The sequence below is a fragment of the Staurois parvus genome, unplaced genomic scaffold, assembly GCF_062004578.1.
Source record: "Staurois parvus isolate SC_StPar_1 unplaced genomic scaffold, SC_StPar_1.0 ptg000058l, whole genome shotgun sequence".
Classification (NCBI taxonomy): Eukaryota; Metazoa; Chordata; class Amphibia; order Anura; family Ranidae; genus Staurois; species Staurois parvus.
In genome coordinates this window covers 2,064,289-2,085,424 of record NW_028317854.1, presented here as the reverse complement: position 1 = coordinate 2,085,424, position 21,136 = coordinate 2,064,289, and the positions used below count along the sequence as shown (strand labels likewise).

General features: G+C 39.7%; 1 protein-coding gene across 1 annotated transcript in view; it reads left to right on the top strand.

The window, feature by feature from the left end:
- Positions 1–14,619, top strand: part of LIG3 (DNA ligase 3) — a 39,732-nt gene extending 25,113 nt beyond the window's left edge. Inside the window, exons 12-21 of the mRNA XM_089668453.1 lie at positions 180–267; positions 2,234–2,311; positions 4,543–4,666; positions 4,755–4,897; positions 5,624–5,698; positions 7,372–7,518; positions 8,978–9,170; positions 11,811–11,902; positions 12,041–12,106; positions 14,010–14,619. Of these exons, the coding sequence (XP_089524579.1) occupies positions 180–267; positions 2,234–2,311; positions 4,543–4,666; positions 4,755–4,897; positions 5,624–5,698; positions 7,372–7,518; positions 8,978–9,170; positions 11,811–11,902; positions 12,041–12,106; positions 14,010–14,246 (1,243 nt within the window). The 3' untranslated portion in view covers positions 14,247–14,619. The remainder of the gene's footprint in view (positions 1–179; positions 268–2,233; positions 2,312–4,542; positions 4,667–4,754; positions 4,898–5,623; positions 5,699–7,371; positions 7,519–8,977; positions 9,171–11,810; positions 11,903–12,040; positions 12,107–14,009) is intronic.
- Positions 14,620–21,136: the final 6,517 nt, after the last annotated feature.

Genomic DNA, 21,136 nt, shown 5'->3' with positions numbered 1-21,136 from the left:
TGTCTATTGAGAGGATTTGTGGTTCCTTTTTTTTTTTTTTTTTTTTTTGGTGCATTTAGCTGCTATCACAGTGTAGCGCTCGCTGAGTTTTTTCTGTTTGCATATTTCATTAATTTGTGTTTTCCCCCCTACAAATCCATTTGCAGATTTTTTTTTTTTTTTTTTTCTTTTTGTAATAGGCCATTGGTTGAGAGACGAAAGTTTATGCGTGAAAATATGGTGGAAATTCCAAACCATATTCTGTTCTCAGAAATGAAACATGTAACGGTAAGTGGGATATCCATGTAGTTGCTGGACATTTAAGCAAGGATTATGATAACAAGCGGGAGAAACACCTGCCTGCTTTTGGAGGAAAGGGCTGAATGTTGCAAATAGTAATTTGGTTGTCCTGTTTATCTTTCAGATTGTTACTTTTCTTACTGTGCATGTTTCCCTGAATACCTGAAAATCCATTTATTGTTCCCTCTTATGGTTAATGGAAATGGTGTTGGTTTTTCCCTGATATTAGCGGTACTACAGTAGGAATACAAAGTAAAACTAGTAGTCTAGCTAAGTGCTTAGCAGTTTAGCCTTTCAGCACTGGTGAGTGTACATCTGAGAAGGGTGATAGATTCTTTTGTGTGATCATCAGCACAGTTGCACTCTGCCCCTTAATTATACTGCGCCTTATGGTTTCACGGACAATTGCTTCAATTTATGGATATTTGACTATATAAATAGCACGTTTAACCACGGACATTGATGTAGAGTTTTATCCTATTTACCGTATTTTTCGCTCCATAAGACACACCTGACCATAAGACGCACCTAGGTTTTCGAGGCAGAAAACAGGAAAAAAATATTCTGAACCAATGGACTGCAGACATAATACAGGAGATGACCAGAGACTGTGGACACGGTACAGGAGATGACCAGAGACTGCGGACATAGTACAGGAGATGACCAGAGACTGCGGACATAGTACAGGAGATGACCAGAGACTGCGGACATAGTACAGGAGATGACCAGAGACTGCAGACATAGTACAGGAGATGGACCAGAAACTGTGGACATAGCATAGGAGATGACCAGAGGCTGCAGACATAGTACAGGAGATGACCAGAGACTGCGGACACGGTACAGGAGATGACCAGAAACTGTGGACATAGCATAGGAGATGACCAGAGGCTGCAGACATAGTACAGGAGATGACCAGAGACTGTGGACAGTACAGGAGATGACTGCTGACCTTTGGGGAGGGGGGGGGGCGGGTACCTAAATTTGACAGGTATCCGCTCTTACTTCCGCAGAGTTGTTCTTTGGTTAGTGTCCGATCTGCAGCAGGACCTTACCTGTTCCTCTATCTAGTGGCGCGCTGTCTTCCCGGCTTCTGTAGTGTGGGCGCTCGGCTTGACAGCCGGGTGCCCAGTGCGCATGAGCGAGAAGCGCTGCGCTTTGTGATTGGTCCGGCGGCTTCTGGGACCTGTCATGTGTCCCAGGTGCCGCCTTACCATTTACAAAGTGCACCGCTTCTTGCGCATGCGCACTTGGCACTCAGCTGTTAAGCCGAGCGCCCACACTACAGAAGCCGGGAAGACAGCGCGCCGCTTGGATAGAGGAGCAGGTAAGGTCCCGCTGCACAGCTGAGCGGCTGGCCTGGTATTCTGACACGGCGGCGGTGGAAATACCGGACAGGCCGCTCCATATTCGCTCCATAAGACGCACTGACATTTTCCCCCCTTTTTTGGGGGGAAAAAAGTGTGTCTTATGGAGCGAAAAATACGGTATATATCTCAGATTTTATATGTTTATTGTAACATTTACTACTGCACTTCATGGATGACAACAAACATTATTGTATTTAGATTCTGCCAGCGATACACTTTATTGTTTGGCATTTGCTTTTTGAGGTGTTTAGCTGATATTTTTATGCTTTTAGTTGATGCACTTTGCAGTTTCACTCAGCTCATTACATTCATAATGCATTTTACCATATTGTTTGATTTTCAGATTTTGCAATTACTAATTTTTTTTTATGTGTAGCACTTTACTATTCCGATTATTTATATATATATATATATATATATATATATATATATATATATATGTATATAAATATATATATATATATATATAAAATTTTTTACATATTCCAAGAAATTTTCATATGATGTAAAACAAATGTTCCTGTGTATGCGTAGGACTGTTAAGTTTTCATTTCACATTTTGAAATAGTTTTTGTCATTCTTCACAGAAAGCATCAGATTTGGCAGACATGATAACTCGAGTAATCAGGGAAGGTTTAGAAGGCCTTGTGCTAAAAGATGTAAAGGTATGTCTAATCTGCTGTTAAAATGCTTCAAAACATGCTTTATATTAGTATTACTGGTGTAAACTTTTTTTGTTCTTTTTCTCTTTAAATCCAAATAAAAATGAGTAAATGTACAAAACCTCTCATTTATAGAATTGTAGCTAATTTGCAGTTTGATGCCCAAAACAAAGCCAGTCGTTTGATGCATTTGTTTACTTTAGGAAAAGGTTTGTCTTTACCTTTAGTGGCCTGGTGGGGGTGGAGAGAGACTAAACTCCAATTTTAGTGACCTAGAACTTTTCCAGGGCCTTTTTTTTTTTTTTTCTTTTTTTCCCTTGGTTTTGATGTGAACAAGTGGCAGTGTAGTGAAGAAAAGGTGAGTGCACTGCTGGGAAGGAGGCCAATAAAGAGGAACTGAACTTACAGATCAAACTTTATCCTATATAAAAGCTCAAGTTCCCAGATAAACTAGCATTGGGAATGTCGCTTTTATTTTCCATCTGGTTACACACAGTAGAACAGGTAGGGCATATATAGTCTCCGCAACTTTCCCAGCATCCTAGCGGTGCCTAAATTCGCTCTGCAGTCTGCTGGGGTGATGTCATTTTGCCTCTCCCTTTTCCAGAAGTGCTAGCTGTCACAGGGCCCTAGTCGCAGTGCTCAGCAACTCCTTGTGCATGCGCTTGATTTCTTCGCAATGCCAGCGATGGGCAGAGAGCAGGAGTTTATCACAAATAGTGCTAGCCTTGGGGGAGGGTACGTTGTGCGGACATGATTGGTTACCATGGTTGGCAAAGTCATGTGCTTTGGCATTGACAATTCTAGTATGACTTTGGATGCAGAATTGTGAGTTAATCTGGCAATGCACAAGTTTGCTTTAAAGTGTAGCCAAATAACCTATTCATCATTACATGTAGTGGTTGTATAGGGTGTGGCTTTTTTTTTTTTTTTTTTCCCTCCCTCTTTTTTACCTGTTACCTGCTTCCTGTCCTTGTATAACAACACTCAATACCCCCTACACTAGAACACAATTACCAGAAACTTCATCTGTCAATAACATAGATGAGTAGGATCTTGTAGTCCTCAAGACAATATTGCTGATAACAGTTCAGGAGAGGAAGTAATTAGCAAACAAGATTTCTGGCAAGCTCAACCTGTAGCTTTTATACTTGTCAAACAAATGACGCTGGTTTATTGAACAGACCAAAAGGAAGCAAAGGAGAGAAGTTCATTGTTAGTATTTACGTACCCCTTAATCTCTATGAGAAAAAAACTGGTGCCTGCATTGCCTTAAAGTCTGATTTTAGAAGTAAGATACAACAGAGGACATCTTTAGAAAGAATGGAAAATTAACATTTTTAATCTAAGATTTGTCCTGTTTTGCCATTTAATTTTTTCCCATAATATAAAAGCCTAAAGTGAATGCCCCCCCCCCCCCCCCAAAAAAAAATTAAAAATCACTATTTTTATTGTTCATATGCTGCTTAGTAAATGTTGCCTGTAACTTTTTTGTGCATGTTGCTACAAACTACTGGTGAGCATACAAGTTTCCCTGGGTTCCAAATTCAAACTGATGATGCAGAGCCATGTAATTCCTTGTGTTGTCAGCTTGTATCCCTGGCATATCTACTTGGAAATACAGGACATATCTCCTATTGTCCATTTACCACCACACCCCCCAACCCATCCCTGCTATATTGATTTGACAGTGGAGCATAACTGTCAGAATTACAATGTGCACAACCAAGGAACACACTCCCCTTTCCATCCCTTTTCACAGTCGTGTCTCCATCTCCTGTAGTAAGTTTAGCAAAATGCCCTCCACTCAGCCCTGCTGTGTTGATTGACAGTGGAGCCCCCCCTGTCAAATCTACAAAGGACAGGGAGCAGGAGCATACTCCCACACGTGTAGTTGTATGGTGAGATACACATGCATGGCTCAATGTACTTTACAGCTAACAGACGGAGGAAGAATTTATGACAGAAGAGATCGATAGGGTCTCTTCTGCCATAAAAAGCCTTCCTGTCAGCAGGTTTTTAAAAAATGGGTTTAATACCACTTTAAAGGAAGGTTAAGCGAAGGCAGACTGTGGAGTCACGTGGTCCTAGGAAAAACACATAAGGTACAAAAAACCATAATCACATTTAGCTTTGTGAAAAGAAGTTGACAAATAATATTTTCTATATTAAAATGAAATGTTGTAAATGTGTTGACTTATTCTTTAATTCCTGTTAAATGTATCCTCTTCCAGTCAATGTATGAGCCAGGAAAACGTCACTGGCTGAAAGTGAAAAAGGATTATTTGAATGAAGGCGCTATGGCAGACACTGCTGATCTTGCCGTTTTGGGGGCATTTTATGGAAAAGGAGCAAATGGTAAATGACTGTAGAAGTCAGTATAGTACCTATGTTTTGTTACAAAATATTGTTATAGTACTATATACTTGATATTTTACCTTTCCAGGTGGTATAATGTCTATATTCCTTATGGGATGTTATGACACAGAAAGTGGCAAGTGGTGCACAGTGACAAAATGCTCAAGTGGTTATGATGATGCAACGCTCGCTCGTTTACAGAAGGAGCTGGATATGGTCAAGATCAGTAAGGTTAGATTCGGGGAGTATAAATGATCACTGTGTAACTGTGCTTTATCTATTGAATAAAGGCTAATTTCACCTCACACTGAAATTGTATGCTAGAACCTTGGCAGGTTATATAAGTTTTCAGCACTGGGGGCAGCAGTAAAAAGTGAAAAACAAGTTCACAACTGCCTCACATTTCGCTTTCTATCTGTTGAAATGTCTTTGTAATGTACAGGTGACTTGTGGTACTGGATCCCCCCATTTCTTCCTCCTGGTCCTAGAGCGCACCTGGTTCAAGGGATCGCTGCAACTGTGCGAGGATAGTGAGCAGTGGGAGTATGGAGAATTCTTGATCCTTTATTGTATTTTAAAGCTGAACTTCAGGAATTACACAAATTCCCTTGCAGTGCCCTGTTTGTTTAGGGCTAGAGGAATAATCTGTAATACATGCCTAACTTTGTGATGATATCGTCAGCTACAGAGCCTTTTAAAGGACAGGCTTCAGGGGACCAATCACACAGCATGGAGGAGGAAACCTGTTGGAGTTGAGCTTTAAAAGAAAAAAAAACTTAAGATTTTATTGCATTTTATGAGTATAATTTTACACACTCCATTCTCAAAAAGAAAGTGTTTGCATGTATACATTGGGCATATCTCCATTAGCAAGACAATTGTAGTGCTCTTTTAGGGATCTATCCAGTTTTGCATTTTACAAATTAGCTTTTTTTTTCTCTAATCTTGTTTATCAAGGATCCATCTAAAATTCCTTCATGGCTGAAAATCAACAAGAACTATTTCCCTGACTTTATAATACGGGATCCTGAGGTAATTATCCACTTTGCACTTGAATCCTTTCATCAGTTTAGTCATTATTTTTGTTAAGAAAATATTGATGAATACTGATTGTAGTTATCTTGGCTTACATCAGTTTGCACATCTCTCTTCAGTTTAGGATTTTTTTTTTTTTTTTTAAGAAGCTAATCATAGGTGACAAAACTATAAACAAACATGTTTCTTGCCTGAAAATGGACAGCATCTGTTCAGATTTGTTTAAAAACGGAAGGGATACAGCCTTGTTATGGTTACAGAAAAAAAAAAAAGGACCTGAATGGGCACAGTAGGCAGATGTAAACAGATGATCATCTGTTTTTTATATCTGCAAGCCAGTAGAGATTAATTGCTGTCTGTATTTCATCCGTAAACACCCATGTGAAAGGACCCTAAAAAATCAATGATCCTGCTCTCAGCTCTCTTCAGGTAAAACAAGAAAAGAATTTTTGATGCGAGTTGTTTTTTAATCCTCTAACAAAAATAACAGATCATGAGAGAACATAAAATATTACAATTAATATCATCATCTTTAACGTCTAACCCTAAAAGGGCAACTATCTTTTTATTTTTTTTGTATTAGTGTACAGCGCTCCTATAGCCAGTCATATGCAAATAAATCTACTTTATATAAAAATTAAAATATATAAACCATGACCTCTCGCTTAACCGCCTCCCGCCCACCATATAAGGAAATGACGGGCACAAGGCGGTTCTCTCGTTCTGGGAGGATGTCATATGACGTCCTCCCACTCTAATTGCTCATGCGCGGCTCCGGGGGCGTGCGGCGATTGGTGGTGCACTGTGTCCCTCGGACACAGCAGATCACCGATCAGTGGAAAGAGCCGAAGATGTCGGCTCGGTCATGTGATCAGCTGTGTCCAATCACAGCTGATCGAATGTAAATAAGGAAATGCCGGTTATCAGCATTTCTCTCCTCACGAGCTGTCATGCTGAGTGTTTTTACCACATTGCCACCCACACATCATTTCATCCTGCTATGCACTGTGAGGTGAACACAGCACATCAGAGAGCAGCACAGCATTTAAGGCCTATTCACACATTCATACAAATTTTATTGAAATGGCACACAGTGGGTTTGTCTTGTGGAAAGCTGGCCATAACAGACAGGAAGTGTGCCTGCTGCAAAGCCATTAAATGGAAATGTGATGGTACACAGTATGGGGATTAGGAGCAGAAAACTGTTTTCCACCAAGCAACAGAGGCAGAAGAAGATGGGCCAATAACAGGTGAGGATGGAGTTCTGCATTAAATTCTTCTGGCTATGCCTGTATTTAAACTGCCAGTGTATTAGAGTGCTTGCATACACTGAACAGTTCACAAATGCTAAAACCTAATAAATAAATGTATGTGTGCTAGAAGTCTTCTGATCATGAGGTTTTGGGACTTTTTCCACCTGTCCTGCAGTTCCATTGCAGATTGACAAGCTCTTAGAGGTATAGGCTAAGGCCGAAGAACAATCGTGATTTCCCTACAGTTTTCCATCAAATCTAATGGATGTCCTATTACTCAAAGTCAGTGTAGTCATTATATGCCCCTACACTCTCACAGCTGTTGTAATGAGTGCAGATGGGGGAATGTGTACTCAATATATTATCAAGCTGCCAATTAACCAATTTTCTTGAAAAGTTATTGTCTTCTATTTTTAGAATGCCCCTATTTGGGAGATCACGGGAGCAGAGTTCTCTAAGGCAGAGGCCCACACAGCTGGTGGAATTTCTATTCGTTTTCCACGTTGTACCCGCTTCCGGGATGACAAAGACTGGAAAACAGCAACTACTTTACAGCAACTAAAGGTAGGAGGAACAGAAAATATCTGGACAGGTAACTAGACTTCTTGTGAAGGTCCTTATGGTATGCATTTTAACATATGAATGTGGCTTATATACTGCAATGGCATCTGATATACATACACAGTGGACAATGGATGTCAGTTGAGCTTCCTGTATTGCAGTTCTTGAACAGCAGCAGTGCTGGATTGCGACCAATAATATGCCCTGGTCTTTGAGCATAAAATATCAAATGTACCTATAAAATCAGGCTTTAAACTTTTAAAGTAAATCTTTAAGAGAATTGGTTGATTCAACTGAGCACCTGATGTAAAAAAAATGTATAAGCTGTCTTTTAGTGAAATCTGGATGACAGCAGATCAGTCTGTCCATAGAAATGGGCAGCTGAAACTATATTTAAACCTATATCACAAACCTTTTCTATAAAACCTGTATGCAATACCCTATTAATTTTTCTATAAATGTCCAAAGTGTCCATAAAAATTATTATTCAATCTTCCAAATATCGTGGAAAAATCCAGGATACCTCAAAAATAAAAAAAACTACATATAGTGCATTACTCTTAATCAGAAAAATATTGATTTCATGCAAACCACTCGTGAGGAAAAAAATAATAATTTTTTAATTGTATATTTTAAATATATTGAATGAATCAAAACACACACAGCACTCTGTGAATCTAAATAAGCATGAATACCACACTAAATACTTAATGCATCAAATTATAAGTGAACAATCAGTGACCTTCCACTCATGAAATAAATCCACAGCACATTACACAATCTGTGATAATGTGCTCAATTTAGTGATTCCACGCTCTAGTAGGATTCAGTTCAATTACCCTCTCTCTGCTTAAACCAGCAATACAAGCATTCCAGGGTAATTTCAGCTCCCTCCTTGCGGATGTATCCACTTCAATCTCCCCCGCTCCTTATAGGGCAGAAAGGACAAATTCAGTGGAGTGTAAAAGGGTAACAAATAGACTTTATTTAGATCTTACATCAAAATAGGAACCGTCCATCCTTCCAGTAATTCACACAGCCAAATTCCAAAAAGGGTATGACCAGAGGATAGAACTCTCAGCAGAAACAAGCATGTCAAAATTATATTTATATTTAAACCTACCCATCTTTTCCCGTAAAAAGCGGGGCTTGCCTACCTTCTATTTTCCAGTGTGTCCATATTGGTCATTAAGGATGCCCATTGTATTAATAGACCAGTAGCTCAGCTTGGGAAGAGGGGAAAGGGCCAAGCTCTGTTTTTACTGGAAAAGGCTCCATCATTGTAATGCAGGGTTTAAGTAAAATATGAGGGATCCAGCTTTGATTCTGTCCCTTCTACTGGTGCTCCCAAGGCAGGCACCTTTTCTTCCTTCTATTGGTCCCACTCTGTCAATAAGTTATTTTCCGTCTTTTGTTTTAGCTAATGTGGTGTTTTGTGTTTTTTGCTGTCTTTTCCTTTTAGGAGCTTTATCAGGTCTCAAAGGAGAAGTCTGATTTCACTGTTGCTGCCACATCATCTCAGGACGAGGAAGGCTCTTCAGAGAGCAGCAGTCGGGACAATGAAGGAAACTCCAGACCACCAACACCAAGTGGCTCTGTAAAGAAGCCAAAAACCTCAAGTTCTAAATCACCCGGAAAAGATAAAAGACATGATAGTAAGCAGTCTTCTATATTCTATATACAACCCCAATTCCAAAAGACTTGAGGATGCTGTGTAAAATCTACATACAAACAGTGGAATTTGAGACATGCAATAATGCGCAGATCTTATAAACCCACATATTATGCACCATAGAAAATAGAAAACATATCAAATGTTTAAAATGAGAAAATGTACCATTTTAAGAAAACAATAAGGTAATTTTGAAACTGAAAGCTGGCAAAGTAAGTGGTACTTGGGCCCTTTTCACACTGGTGATCCGATCAGGTCCGCCTGTCAGTTTTTCAAGCATTTATGATCAGGTGGTCCTTGTATTCTTATGGACCAGCATCTGTAAACAGACAGCCTACCTCCAGCCTGATCCGGAAAAAAAAAAAAAACTGAAGGAGATATGTTCCCTTCCATCTAGGCGGATCGGAATGGAGGACAGTCAGGTGTAAACAGACAGCCAGTTTGTTTACACCTGACCACCCATAGAGCAGAGCAGGTTCGCAAACCTGTCATCCACCCACTCTGCTCAGTTAGGGAGCAGCGGACAGATCGCCCATTGAGCAAAGCGACATCCGCCCCATGTGAAAAGGGCCTAACAAGAAACAGCTGAAAGAACATTTTTTGCAACTTGACAAAAGGTCAGTGACATGATTGGGTATAAAAAGTCAGTGTCTTGGAAGTAAAGATGGGAGGAGGTTCAACAATCTGTGAAATGCTGCATCTAAAAATTGTCAAACCATTTCAGAAAAATGTTCCTCAACGTAAAAGATTTTATATATATATATATATATATATATATATATATATATATATATATATATATATATATATATATATAAAAATAAATAAAATCTTTTACGTTGAACATTTTTCTGAAATGGTTTGACTATATAAAATATATATATATATATATATATATATATATATATATATATATATATATATATATATATATCTTTTCATGTGACAACACTGAAGAAATTACACTTTGCTACAATGTAAAGTAGTGAGTGTACAGCTTGTATAATAGTGTAAATTTGCTGTCCCCTCAAAATAACTCAACACACAGCCATTTAATGTCTAAACCGCTGGCAACAAAAGTGAGCAATCTCCTGGAGAGCTGGGGGGGGGGCTGTGAAGGTTCATCTATTAATGAAGTCAGTTGCAGATGTACTTCCTTCTAACAGTTTTCCTGCCTGAATACCATGAAGTAATGGAGGTTTTGTCTTTAGAATAATTTGGATGCTGAGGTAAGGCCTCTAGAATGTGAAGAAAGTTTTTTGTTTTCTGCAGCAGAGGTACATACATTAATGGTATATTGGTACATAGGAAAGCTTGAATTTAGGAGAAAAAAGGTGAACTTAGCCTTTTAAACATTTGATGTGTTTTCTAATGTGAATAAAATATGGGTTTATGAGGTTTGCAAATCATTGCGCTCTGTCTTTACACAGTGTCCTGACTTTTTCGGAATTGGGGTTTTATTTGTGCAAATGAGCGTGCTAGTGATTTAACCTCCCTAGTGGTCTGATTATGGCAATATTTCTGTGCTGAAAGTGGTACATTTTTTTGCATGGAAATATGTATTTTTTTTATTGTAGGCCTGTAATTTTTAGGAATAACTCACTGAAATCTGTCCGAACAAGAGTCTAGTAAACATCCTGGGTAGGATAACACTTGAAACACAAAATCATAAATTATAATTTATTAAATAATCAAAAATAATAATATAATAAATTTAATTCAATAATATAATCAAACCAAAAACACTGAAATTTGAAATATAGTGCCGAGTTCGCACATCACTGAGCAAAGTCGCAAAATCGTTTTCAGTGTCTGATGATAAATTTCCCCACGAATCATCACTCAATTCTGCAAGTGGTTCTGATTTACTATCGCTGTTCTCTAGTTGGTCTAAAACCGTTTTGGACCAAAAGGGACACTTTTTGGACGCCATGGACTTTTCTAAGTTTCCAGGCAGAAAGAACAGTCAAAATGCAGGCAGGGCGCCGGACAAAGCACTCGGGACAAAATGTATGTGAAATGGTTTGATACAGTAATGTTTTACTATGTCAAATTCATTTCTAAGAAAATGACAGTTTCTAAAAATGTTTAAATTTGCTGACGTTCCGGCACCCGTATGTCCCGACGCTCGCAGGGACCGGAACACGGAAGCCAGATGCCGGCATCGGCCGGGGAGATGGCCAGGGACGCTGCAGGGGACACATCGCGGGAGCGAAGGACAAGGTAAGCCCGAGTGTAGCTCAGGGTTACCGCTTTTGGTACTGAAACTTTACCCCGAGCTACACTCGGAATACCGCCAGGAGGTTAAGCACTAAAATTGAGCAGGGCCCTCTGATTCCTACTGTACTAAATCGTATTGTAATTGTACTGTCTGCCCTTATCTTGTAAAGCACTGCGTAAACTGTTGGTGCTTTGTAAATCCTGTAGTAGTATAATATTATTATTAACGTGCTAAAGATAGAATTGACAAAAACTGTTTTTATTTGCAGTAGTAAATGGAACAGAAAACCTTGTTTGGAGTAGTTCAGTGAATTGTAAAATTCATTGATTTATTGCTAGTTGCAATTATGTTGAGCTACCAGGAGGGGGCAGAATTATTTTCTTTGAATTGTGTACATTTTAGGTGGCAAAATTTCCCAACCAAAGAAAAAAGAGGAACCGGCTAAAGCAGAGAAGAGGAAAACTGTATCGCCTGTGTCTGCTGAAAGTAAAAAGGTAAGCAGTTGGTTGGTTTTTTTTTTGGGGGGGGGGTTTTTTCTCCTTCCTCATCTCAAGGCTTGTGTTTTTATCGGACTCATGTTAGTTTTGGTTTTGTTCAACATTGTTATATGACACGTGCATATTTTTCCACAGGTAAAACTCTCCAGTTCCAGTAATGGGAATGGACATAGTGTGGCACAGACATCATCCACTGCCAAAGTAAGTACATTTCAGACATTCTTGTTCTCCAGTACCTTTCCCAAATGCTCGTGCCACCCCTTTACATTGTATTTTTGAGTCCAAGCAGAGGCTTCAGCAGTGTGGGTGCTGCAGTGCAGAGGTTGTGGGAGTTGTCATTACTGATCTTTCCTTACAAAATTGCTAATTCATGGTCGAGTACTCACTTATCCTGGATCAAGCATGGACAGAAGCAGTTCTGTTTTATTTGATCTGTCTACTTTTTCTGGACCAGTGACCCACTGGCTTTTGGGATTGATTTACTACAGGCAAATAGGCTATTTGCTTTTCAAGGGAAGTTGCATTTTGCAATGGAATTTTCCCCAGAGCTTAGTGGTATGAGGTGAAATTTCACTTTGCAAAGAATACTCAATCAGGTGCAAAGAAAATTAAAAAAAAAAAAAAAACATTTTTGCTTGCACGATTGGATGTTGGAAGTCAGAAGATCTTCACCCTATTCACCAAGCTCTGGGGTGAATTCCCAAGTTCTCTAGGTGAACTGCCTATTTGCCTTAGTAAATCAATCCCAAAGCCAATAGGTCAGAATATCAGCAAGTTGACTAACTTTTTTTCTTAGAAGGAGGTCTCAAGGGCAGTCCACATACTCCCTATGTTTATTTTAAAACCATGAAGTGCTTGCCTCCTGCAGTGATTTTTTTTTTTTTTTGCTCTATGGTTTTCAGGGCAAGTATCTATATTTATAGTTTTCTTCTTTTCCCAGTATAGTCATAATCTTACAAGTGTATCAGTGTTTTTACTGGAAGGAGAACACATAGAAAGAACTCTGACCTGAAACTTAGAGGCTTGCGGCATATTAATGCTTAAATATAAGTAAGTGTTGCCTACAGCCACTGGCATTCTTCCTGCCAGGTAAACCTAGATGGATTCTCTCATTCTCCAACTTATACTGATAATATTAGATTAGTTTTGCCATTCTCTTACTCATTCTGTGGACCTCTGGTTCTCATTGTATGGCTCTTGGGCTCCCTTGAGCCAGTATTTTCTCTCCCTGGCCATAAGGTCCTTACTCGGGGCGAGTGAAGGAAAAAAAAAAATTTGTTTTGCTTCTGCTGTTCCTATGGTTTAGTTTATTTCTTTCACAATTTTTAATTTTTATAATCTGTTCATTTTCCCACTTATACATCCCTGGGTAGCCACTATACACTACATGTGGAACATTGGCCTATGTGCACTCACGCAGTAAAGTCAGCATACATAATCCAGATGTGTTGGAGGCACTCACAGGTCTTGAAACAGGAACTAGTGCAAATCAGCAATGTTTGTTGTTTCAACAGCACACTGAAAACACATCTTGAGAAAATTGGCCAGTGTGCTGGCAAAACATTTGACACAGTAAATGTTGCTGATTTGTACTGCTCCTGTATGAAGACCTGTGAGTGCCTCCAACATGTCTGCATGATCTTTTTAGAAATGTGTGGGGTTTTTTTTTTTTTTTTGCTTTGTTTTTTGGGGGGAGGGGTTGTGGTTTTTTGTTTTTTTTAATAAGGAGGAACTTTAAAAGGGTTTGTAATGACCACAATCTCTAATAGTTTTGCATAAGATGTCTTCAGTCACAAACTGAAGTCCACTGTAATGTGTCCAGTCTGACAGTTTTCTAGGGGCTACACTTGAGGCCCTAGATATTGAATACGTTGACCACTCTTACTATAATATAGACTTGTTTCTAGATTCTGATTTTGTTTTTTGCAGCCTACATGTCTTTTCTTAAAAGCTCTTGGGTTGTTTCCTTTTCTGCTTTAGCTCCGTTTGTGACTATTCATAGGGCTTATTGAATTATTGCTTCTCATAGGGCTTGCTGAATAGACTAAAGTCTTCGTTAGGTGGCTTTACTAGGTCTCAAGCTGTATTTGCATTTTTTTTGTAGACCCTTCTGGATATATTCACAGGAGTGAAGCTTTATCTGCCTGCTTCACTTGAGGAATTTTCAAAATTGCGCCGCTACTTCGTTGCCTATGACGGTGATCTCGTCCCAGAATTTGATGTTCCTTCAGCCACACACGTGATTGGAGACGTTCCAGAATGTGCCGAGGATGCCAAGCATGTGACACCACGCTGGATATGGGAATGTATCAGACGCAGGAGGCTGGTAGCACCTTGCTGATGGTGCTGGGAACCCTCTGTTACTGACAAGACATAAAGTGGGCTTGTTTACATCAATGATATCATGTTTACAGAACTAATTTAACACGTACTCATGATTAACAGAGTCATGGTTAAAGACCTGATTATGAAATATGCTAGGTAATGTCTTTTTATGATCACAATTAGTACTCTAGTTTAATGGAGACTTTCCTGAAGGTACATTATCTGATAATAAATGTATGTCCTAAAAGCTCCGTAAGACGTCTATCCCTTGGTTTACCCAGATTGCTTGGGTAAGAGTATATACTGTGTGCCATTTGTTGAATCCTTGCAGCATTGTTCTGCACTTGTAAATCTGTTTTGTCAATTAAAACAAATTTTGTTTTATCTTATCTGACTGGTGCCCTGCAGTCTAGAATATGATTTTTTTTTTTAACTGGAGAAAAATATTTTTGTAAGCAGGACACCATTGCTTTTACAGGTTTGCATATAGATAATTGCATTTTTTTTTTTAAACTGGAAAATTTTGCTGAGTGAACCAATTTGTGTGTATACAGTGGCCAACTACTGCAAAATGCTTGTATTGAATAAGAACCATCTGGACCAACCTTGTCAATTTCTTCAGGAAGGGACTAGTGATTTTGTGTTTTGTTTTTTTTTTTTGTTTTTTTTTTCTCCTACAGTGATGTTCTGTTGCAGAGTATGTATGGTGTTTGTGGATGTATTAAAAACCTAAATCACTGTGAAACACTTTTTTTTTTTTTTTTGAAGATTATACATTGTATGCATAAGCAATGGTTGTGCTAAAACAATTTAGCTGTGTTTTACTATATAGTTAGCCATAGACCGATTATTTTTTTTTTTTTTATTATTAGTCTGGGTCACCATCAGTTAGCAGCAGCAATGCCATATTAGGGCTGTGCTATTGATTTTTTTTTAATGGATCTTGAAGTTGGTCCTACCAGTTACATTTTTGGAAAAATAAAAAAAAAAATTGCTTATCAAAGCTATTTTCAGGAATAGCCAACTTTTTTGGTGTGCAAAAATTCAAGCAAATTAGCTATGGCATGTATGCAAGTCCTAAGAATGTGACTTTGCTATATTCTAGTTAATTGTGTGCTTTTCAACAGTCTGCAGGTAGCTTTTGTTTTGTTTTTTTTAAATATAAACGGTATGTGTATATTGGAGGTTTCATAGAAAGCTGCAATCGCAAAAGACAATGACTACTCATTGAACTGAAGAATGTGTCTTTATTCACTGAAGGTATTGCTGTTGAAAGCTTCATGTATCCATTTCATTAGACAACTAGTCTCCTGTTACTAGTTATTCAACACAAAAATGCTGATCTACAATCATGTCTAAAAGTAAGCACACCCTATGAAATTGTTGACATTTGACTAGGCAAATGTTAGACCTTTATTTTATACTTTGCTTAGAGATAAAGATGATATCCTTGAATAAAGACACAAGGAACGTTGCCTTTTCAATCGTGGTCAATTTCAAAAGGTGTAATAGTGTACTGTGGAAAAAGTACACTCTTGGCCTCTGAAACCAGCATTTCCCTCTTTTTAGCAGGACTTTTTGTAGGCATTTTGCATAACTACATACCAGTTTTTAACTTCAACTAATTGAAATTTGTGTCCACTCCACAGTGCAAATGTTTTTCAGTTGCTAGATACAGTATTGTTTTCCTTGCATGAACCTCTTACAACAATGAGTGTCTGTAGTGAAGTATGGCAGAGGTTCCTTGCAAGTTTGGGGCTGCATTTCTGCAATGCTAAGAAATACAGGCAGATCCTTATCCATCATGCCAGACCATCAGGGAGGCATGTGATTAGCCCCATATTTATTCTGCGGCAAGACAATGGCCCCAAACATACAGCCATTGTCCATAAGAACTACCAGCGAAAAGGAGTCCTGGAAGTGATGGTCTGGCTCCCACAGAGCCCTGATCTCAACTGTCTGGATTGCATGAAGAGACAGAAGGATTTGAGGCAGTACCTTCAAAAATTGTGTGCAAGTGTACTTGGAAGAACTGATGTGATTTTGAATGCAAAAGGTGGTAACACCAAATATTGATTTGATTTGGATTTCTCTTCTATTCAATTACTCTCCATTTTATTAATTGACGGGAAAAAAAAAAAAAAAACTATACATGCTTCTATTCCTGAAAGCATTCTTAATTTACAGCATAATTCCACAGCTGCCTAAAACTTTTGCACATACACGTGTGTGTGTGTAATAAATATATATTCTCTCCAGGGGATCCCAACCTAGTTCTGTCAGTTGTGAGAAACTGTCCTTTGAGACCATCACAGATGTTCCTCTGTCCACTCAACATGGTTGCCTTACTCATTGCCATCACCTGCAAAGCATGTTTCTGAGTGTGCAGTCTTAAATAGAAAAGGACCCTTTCTTGTACTACACACAGACAAGGTTGTCTTGGGCAGCATCAGGCAGCTGTTCCTCAGGCTAGTAAGGCTGCCACCTGGACATCAGTTTACACACACACACACACACACACTTACACCAGGATGTTCAGGCTTCAGCTTGTACCAGTTTTGGTTGTAAGGTCCTTCAGGTGCTTCTGTTGAGCCTACTGTTGTTTTTGGCCATGTTGGCTAACTCCTAATAATGAGGAGTATCTGTTACAGTTCTCTGGATAACAGGTGTGCCATACCTCTTGTTCATTTCAAAGATGTGCAAAATAGAATCCAAATCTGTACCCTCCTTATTTTTTCTCATACCAACCGAAATCTTCTCAAGGACTGTCAAAGCTGCAGACCTCTGTGAACTATCTTTTCCTAGGGAGTGATCAATCCTATCCTTCAAAGCATTCATTGCAAACCTATTCATAATGCCAAAACCTAAACCTATGTTTGATCCTAAAAGTTCCTAAACAATTCTTCAGGTTCCAAAGTGTCACATGGAATCAGCATGGTCAGTTATTGCATCTCTGAGACAAAGGGATTAATTCTCATCAGTAGACATTCAAGATGCTTTTCTACTTATTCCCATTTACCCACCTCATCAACACTGCCTGCACTTCTAAGTAGGAGAGACACGTCCAATTTGTCACACCACTGTTTGGGTGCTGCAAAAAAACAAAAAAAAAACAGGCCAGAGTATTCACAAAAGTACTTTAAACCTCTTCATATCCTCTTAAGATCTCAGGACATTCAGGTAAAAGTATACCCAGAGGACCACCTTGTAAAAGGACCACACATATTCCCATTGCACACATTCCTGGAAAAGGCTCTAGGATACTGGGTGGAGCAGCAACCGCCAGCTGGAGACTGGATCATAAATGTCATAATGGAGATATTGCCTAGCACACCATGGTGGTATCTCCATTGTTGCCTTCTGAAGAGTTCACCTCCCTTTCAAATTTCTGCAAAGGCCTGAGGCATCTAGATAGTCCTCTCCAAAGGATTATCCAGATGCCTCAGGCCTTTGGTTGGGTAATCAATTTTCAAAAGTCTGCTTTCCAGTCTTTTTTTTCACCTGGAGTATGTAGAACTCATTCTGGAGATAGCCAAAGTCTTTTTTTTTTTTTTCCCCCCCCAGAAGTGTAGCATTTTTCTCTCTTAAGATGCTTTGATCTTAAGATCAAAGAGACCTCTCTCAGTGAGTTTCCCTATGAGAGTTCTGGGCCTCATGGTAGCCTCCTTGGAGGCTGTACTCTTCATTCAACTCCATTTAAGGATTCCCCAATGCAACCTCTTCTTGGCTCGGAACAAGTACACTCCATCTCTCAACCTTCCTATGTACCTCTTCAGCAAAGTAAAGAACTCCCTATGTTTGGTGGCTTCCAGTCCACCGTTGACAATGGGGGAGTTATTTCTACCATATGCATGGAGGTTGCCCTACTCAGTGGTTGAGAACGAGTGTTCCAATCCCTCACAGTCGAGGAACCATAGACACCCAAGGTGGTAGCCAAGCTCTCCTATCAAAATCTTGAGTATTAAATACTGGCTCGATATTAAATTAGCTCTGAATCACTGGACCCTCCTTCAGGGTCACCTGATCAGGGTACAATCAGACAATGCCATGGCTGTGCTCTATATTGATATATCAACCACCAAGGGGGTACCAGGAGTCAGGCAGTCTTAATGGAAGTGTAATTATCTGCTAGGTGAAGAAACCCTGTCCAGCCCTCTCTGTAAACATCAGAAAAGTGGAGAGTTGGTAGAAAGATTGTCAGCTGTCACCAACCTCTTCCAAACAGGCCAGACTTTCTGTCTAAGGGCCCACTGTTCCATCCTGCTTCTCAGTTATTGGCTTAGCTGTTGAAATTTAGGTCTTGAGGGACAGGGGTGTCTAATTCTGTCATTCCCACAGTGCTCAAAGCCAGGAAAGCCACTTTGAGAAAAAATTACTATTGTACCTGTAAATCCATTGTTTAATATGAACACAGGTATTTTAATCCAAGAGATTTATCTGTGCCTTGCATTCTGGATTGACCAGAATTTAGCCCTAAGTACCCTTAAGGCTAGGTTCACACCTATGCAGTTTGCGTTGGATCCGTTTCTGCAGTACATTTTGCATTTTTGCACATGTTTTTTATGCGCTTTGCATTGTTTTGTTTTTTTTTTTATTTGCTGCTGGGCAGATTAAAACACGTCAAAAACACACTACATGTTTTTCTGCAGCGTCTCCATTGCAGTCCATAGAACCAAAAACACAACATTTTGCATTTATAAAAGTCCCTGACCCTTTCGCCTAACGAAAACGTGGAGATGTGGACCTGTCCCATAGGGAGTCATGTTAAATGTACTGCTGTGTACTGCATAGAAAATGCATAGGTGTGAACCTAGACTAAGGGAGAAGTTTCGGTCTTGTCCATTTTTGTTCCAGAAACCTCTGGCTTCATTTTCCTTTATTCAAAGTGTTTCTTAGATTAGACCACCCCTACAGCACCCTGTGCTGCCTTGGGATCTCAGTTTAGTTTTCTCTGCCCTGCAGAAACCATACTTTGAACCCACCATGATCTTTCCTGCAACGTGACCTTCATAGCGGCTATCATGTCTGTTAGACATGTCTCTGAACAAGCAGCTTTCTATTGTAAAAAGTCTTCCCTGCACTATCAGAAAGACAAAGTAGTCTTGCACCCAAGACCTAACTTTTACCTAAGGTGGATCCTTAATGATAGTCCTTCCCTCTTTGTGTTCTACTCCTAAGCACACCAAAGAGATAGATCTCACAATGTCCAGACAATGAAGAGCAATCAGAGTTTATCCAAAAGATTCTATAGGAAAGTCAGACTCCCTTTTTGTCTTGTCATCAGGACCTGCAAAGAACATCCTGCTTCAAATTCAACTATTGCCAGCTGGATAAGACATCTCATTTCAAAAGCTTACACTCAAAAGGATAAAACACCTCAAGCAGAGTCTCCTTGATAAGGCGCATGTGCTCGAAACTCATTGTCTATGTGACCGGCCTCCATCTTCGGCTTGCGGTCCAAGGCAGGATCCTCCCTCCCGCTTCCTCCGTAGACCGTGGTGGCGTAATTTCGGGACACCGCAGTCTCGTAGTCCACCGCTGGTGACAGGAGTTTTCTGTGTCCTATACTACAAAATCTGAGTGGACGGGCCATCCATCCTGGCCCAGACTTTCCATTGTGATCTACATTGACTCTTTTTGCAATATAGGTACACATCCTAGTGAGGGTTAAACTACAGTCACTCTCACTGCACTATTTTCTTTGATGCTCTTGTGCAGTGCAAGTGCAGTTGCTCTAGAGCGGAGGGAACATGCAGGAAAATAAAAAAAAAACTGCATTTTTGCTTGCACATGATTGGATGAAAGAAATCAGCAGAGATTTACCTCATTTCAAAGCTTTCCTCAGATCTAAAGCAACTGCTCTTGTGCACTTTAAATGCACTTGCAGTGCACAGCCTATTTGCATTTAGTAAATCAACCCCACTGAGCACCAATGAAAGATATAAATAAGAAGCTCTACTTCTTTCCAAAAGGAGCTAAGGCATGGACATTCCCTCCAGATATATAATTGAGATGCACAATTTCTCCAGCAGTTAGATGAAGCATCTGGATAGATGGAAGCAATTTTAGTGGGGGTGTAATACCAATTATGTAAAATGTGTTGTATTTTTCCCAGTGGGTAATAGATTTTGAATATTTAAGCAGGTTCTTTAAGGACAGGGGCCATTGAGTAAGATCTGGAGATATATACTATATTGTCAAAAGTAGTGGGACATCCCTCCAAATCATTAGATTCAGGTGTTCCAATCACCTCCATGGCCACAGGTGTAGAAAATCAAGCACCTAGGCATGCAGACTGCTTCTACAGACATTTGTAAAATAATGGGTTGCTCTCAGGATCTCAGTAAAAACAAGCGTGGTACCGTGAAAGGTTGCCACTTGTGCAGTAAGTCCATCCCTGAATTTTCCTTGCTACTAAATATTCCACCATTAACTATTAGTGGTATTATAACACGGTTGAGGCAACTGGGAACAGCAGCAAATGACAGAGCGGGGGTCAGTGCATGATGAAGTGCACAGTGCGCAGAAGTCGCCAACTGTCTGCAGAGTCAATAGCTAAAGACCTCCAAACTTTGTGTAGCCTTCAGATTATCACAATAGTGTGTAGGGAGTTTCATGGAATGGGTTTCCATGGCCGAGCAGCTGTATCTAAGCCTTACATCACCAAGTGCAATGCAAATCGTTGGATGCAGTGGTGTAAAGCACGCTGCCACTGGACTCTAGACCAGTGCAGATGTGTTCTCTAGAGTGACGAATCACGCTTCTCTGGCAATCCAATGGGCGTGTCTGGGATTGGCGGTTGGCAGGAGAGTAGTACTTGCCTGACTGCATTGTACCAACTGTAAAGTTTGGTGGAGGGGGGATTATGGTGTGGGGTTGTTTTTCACAGGTTGGGCTTAGTTCCAG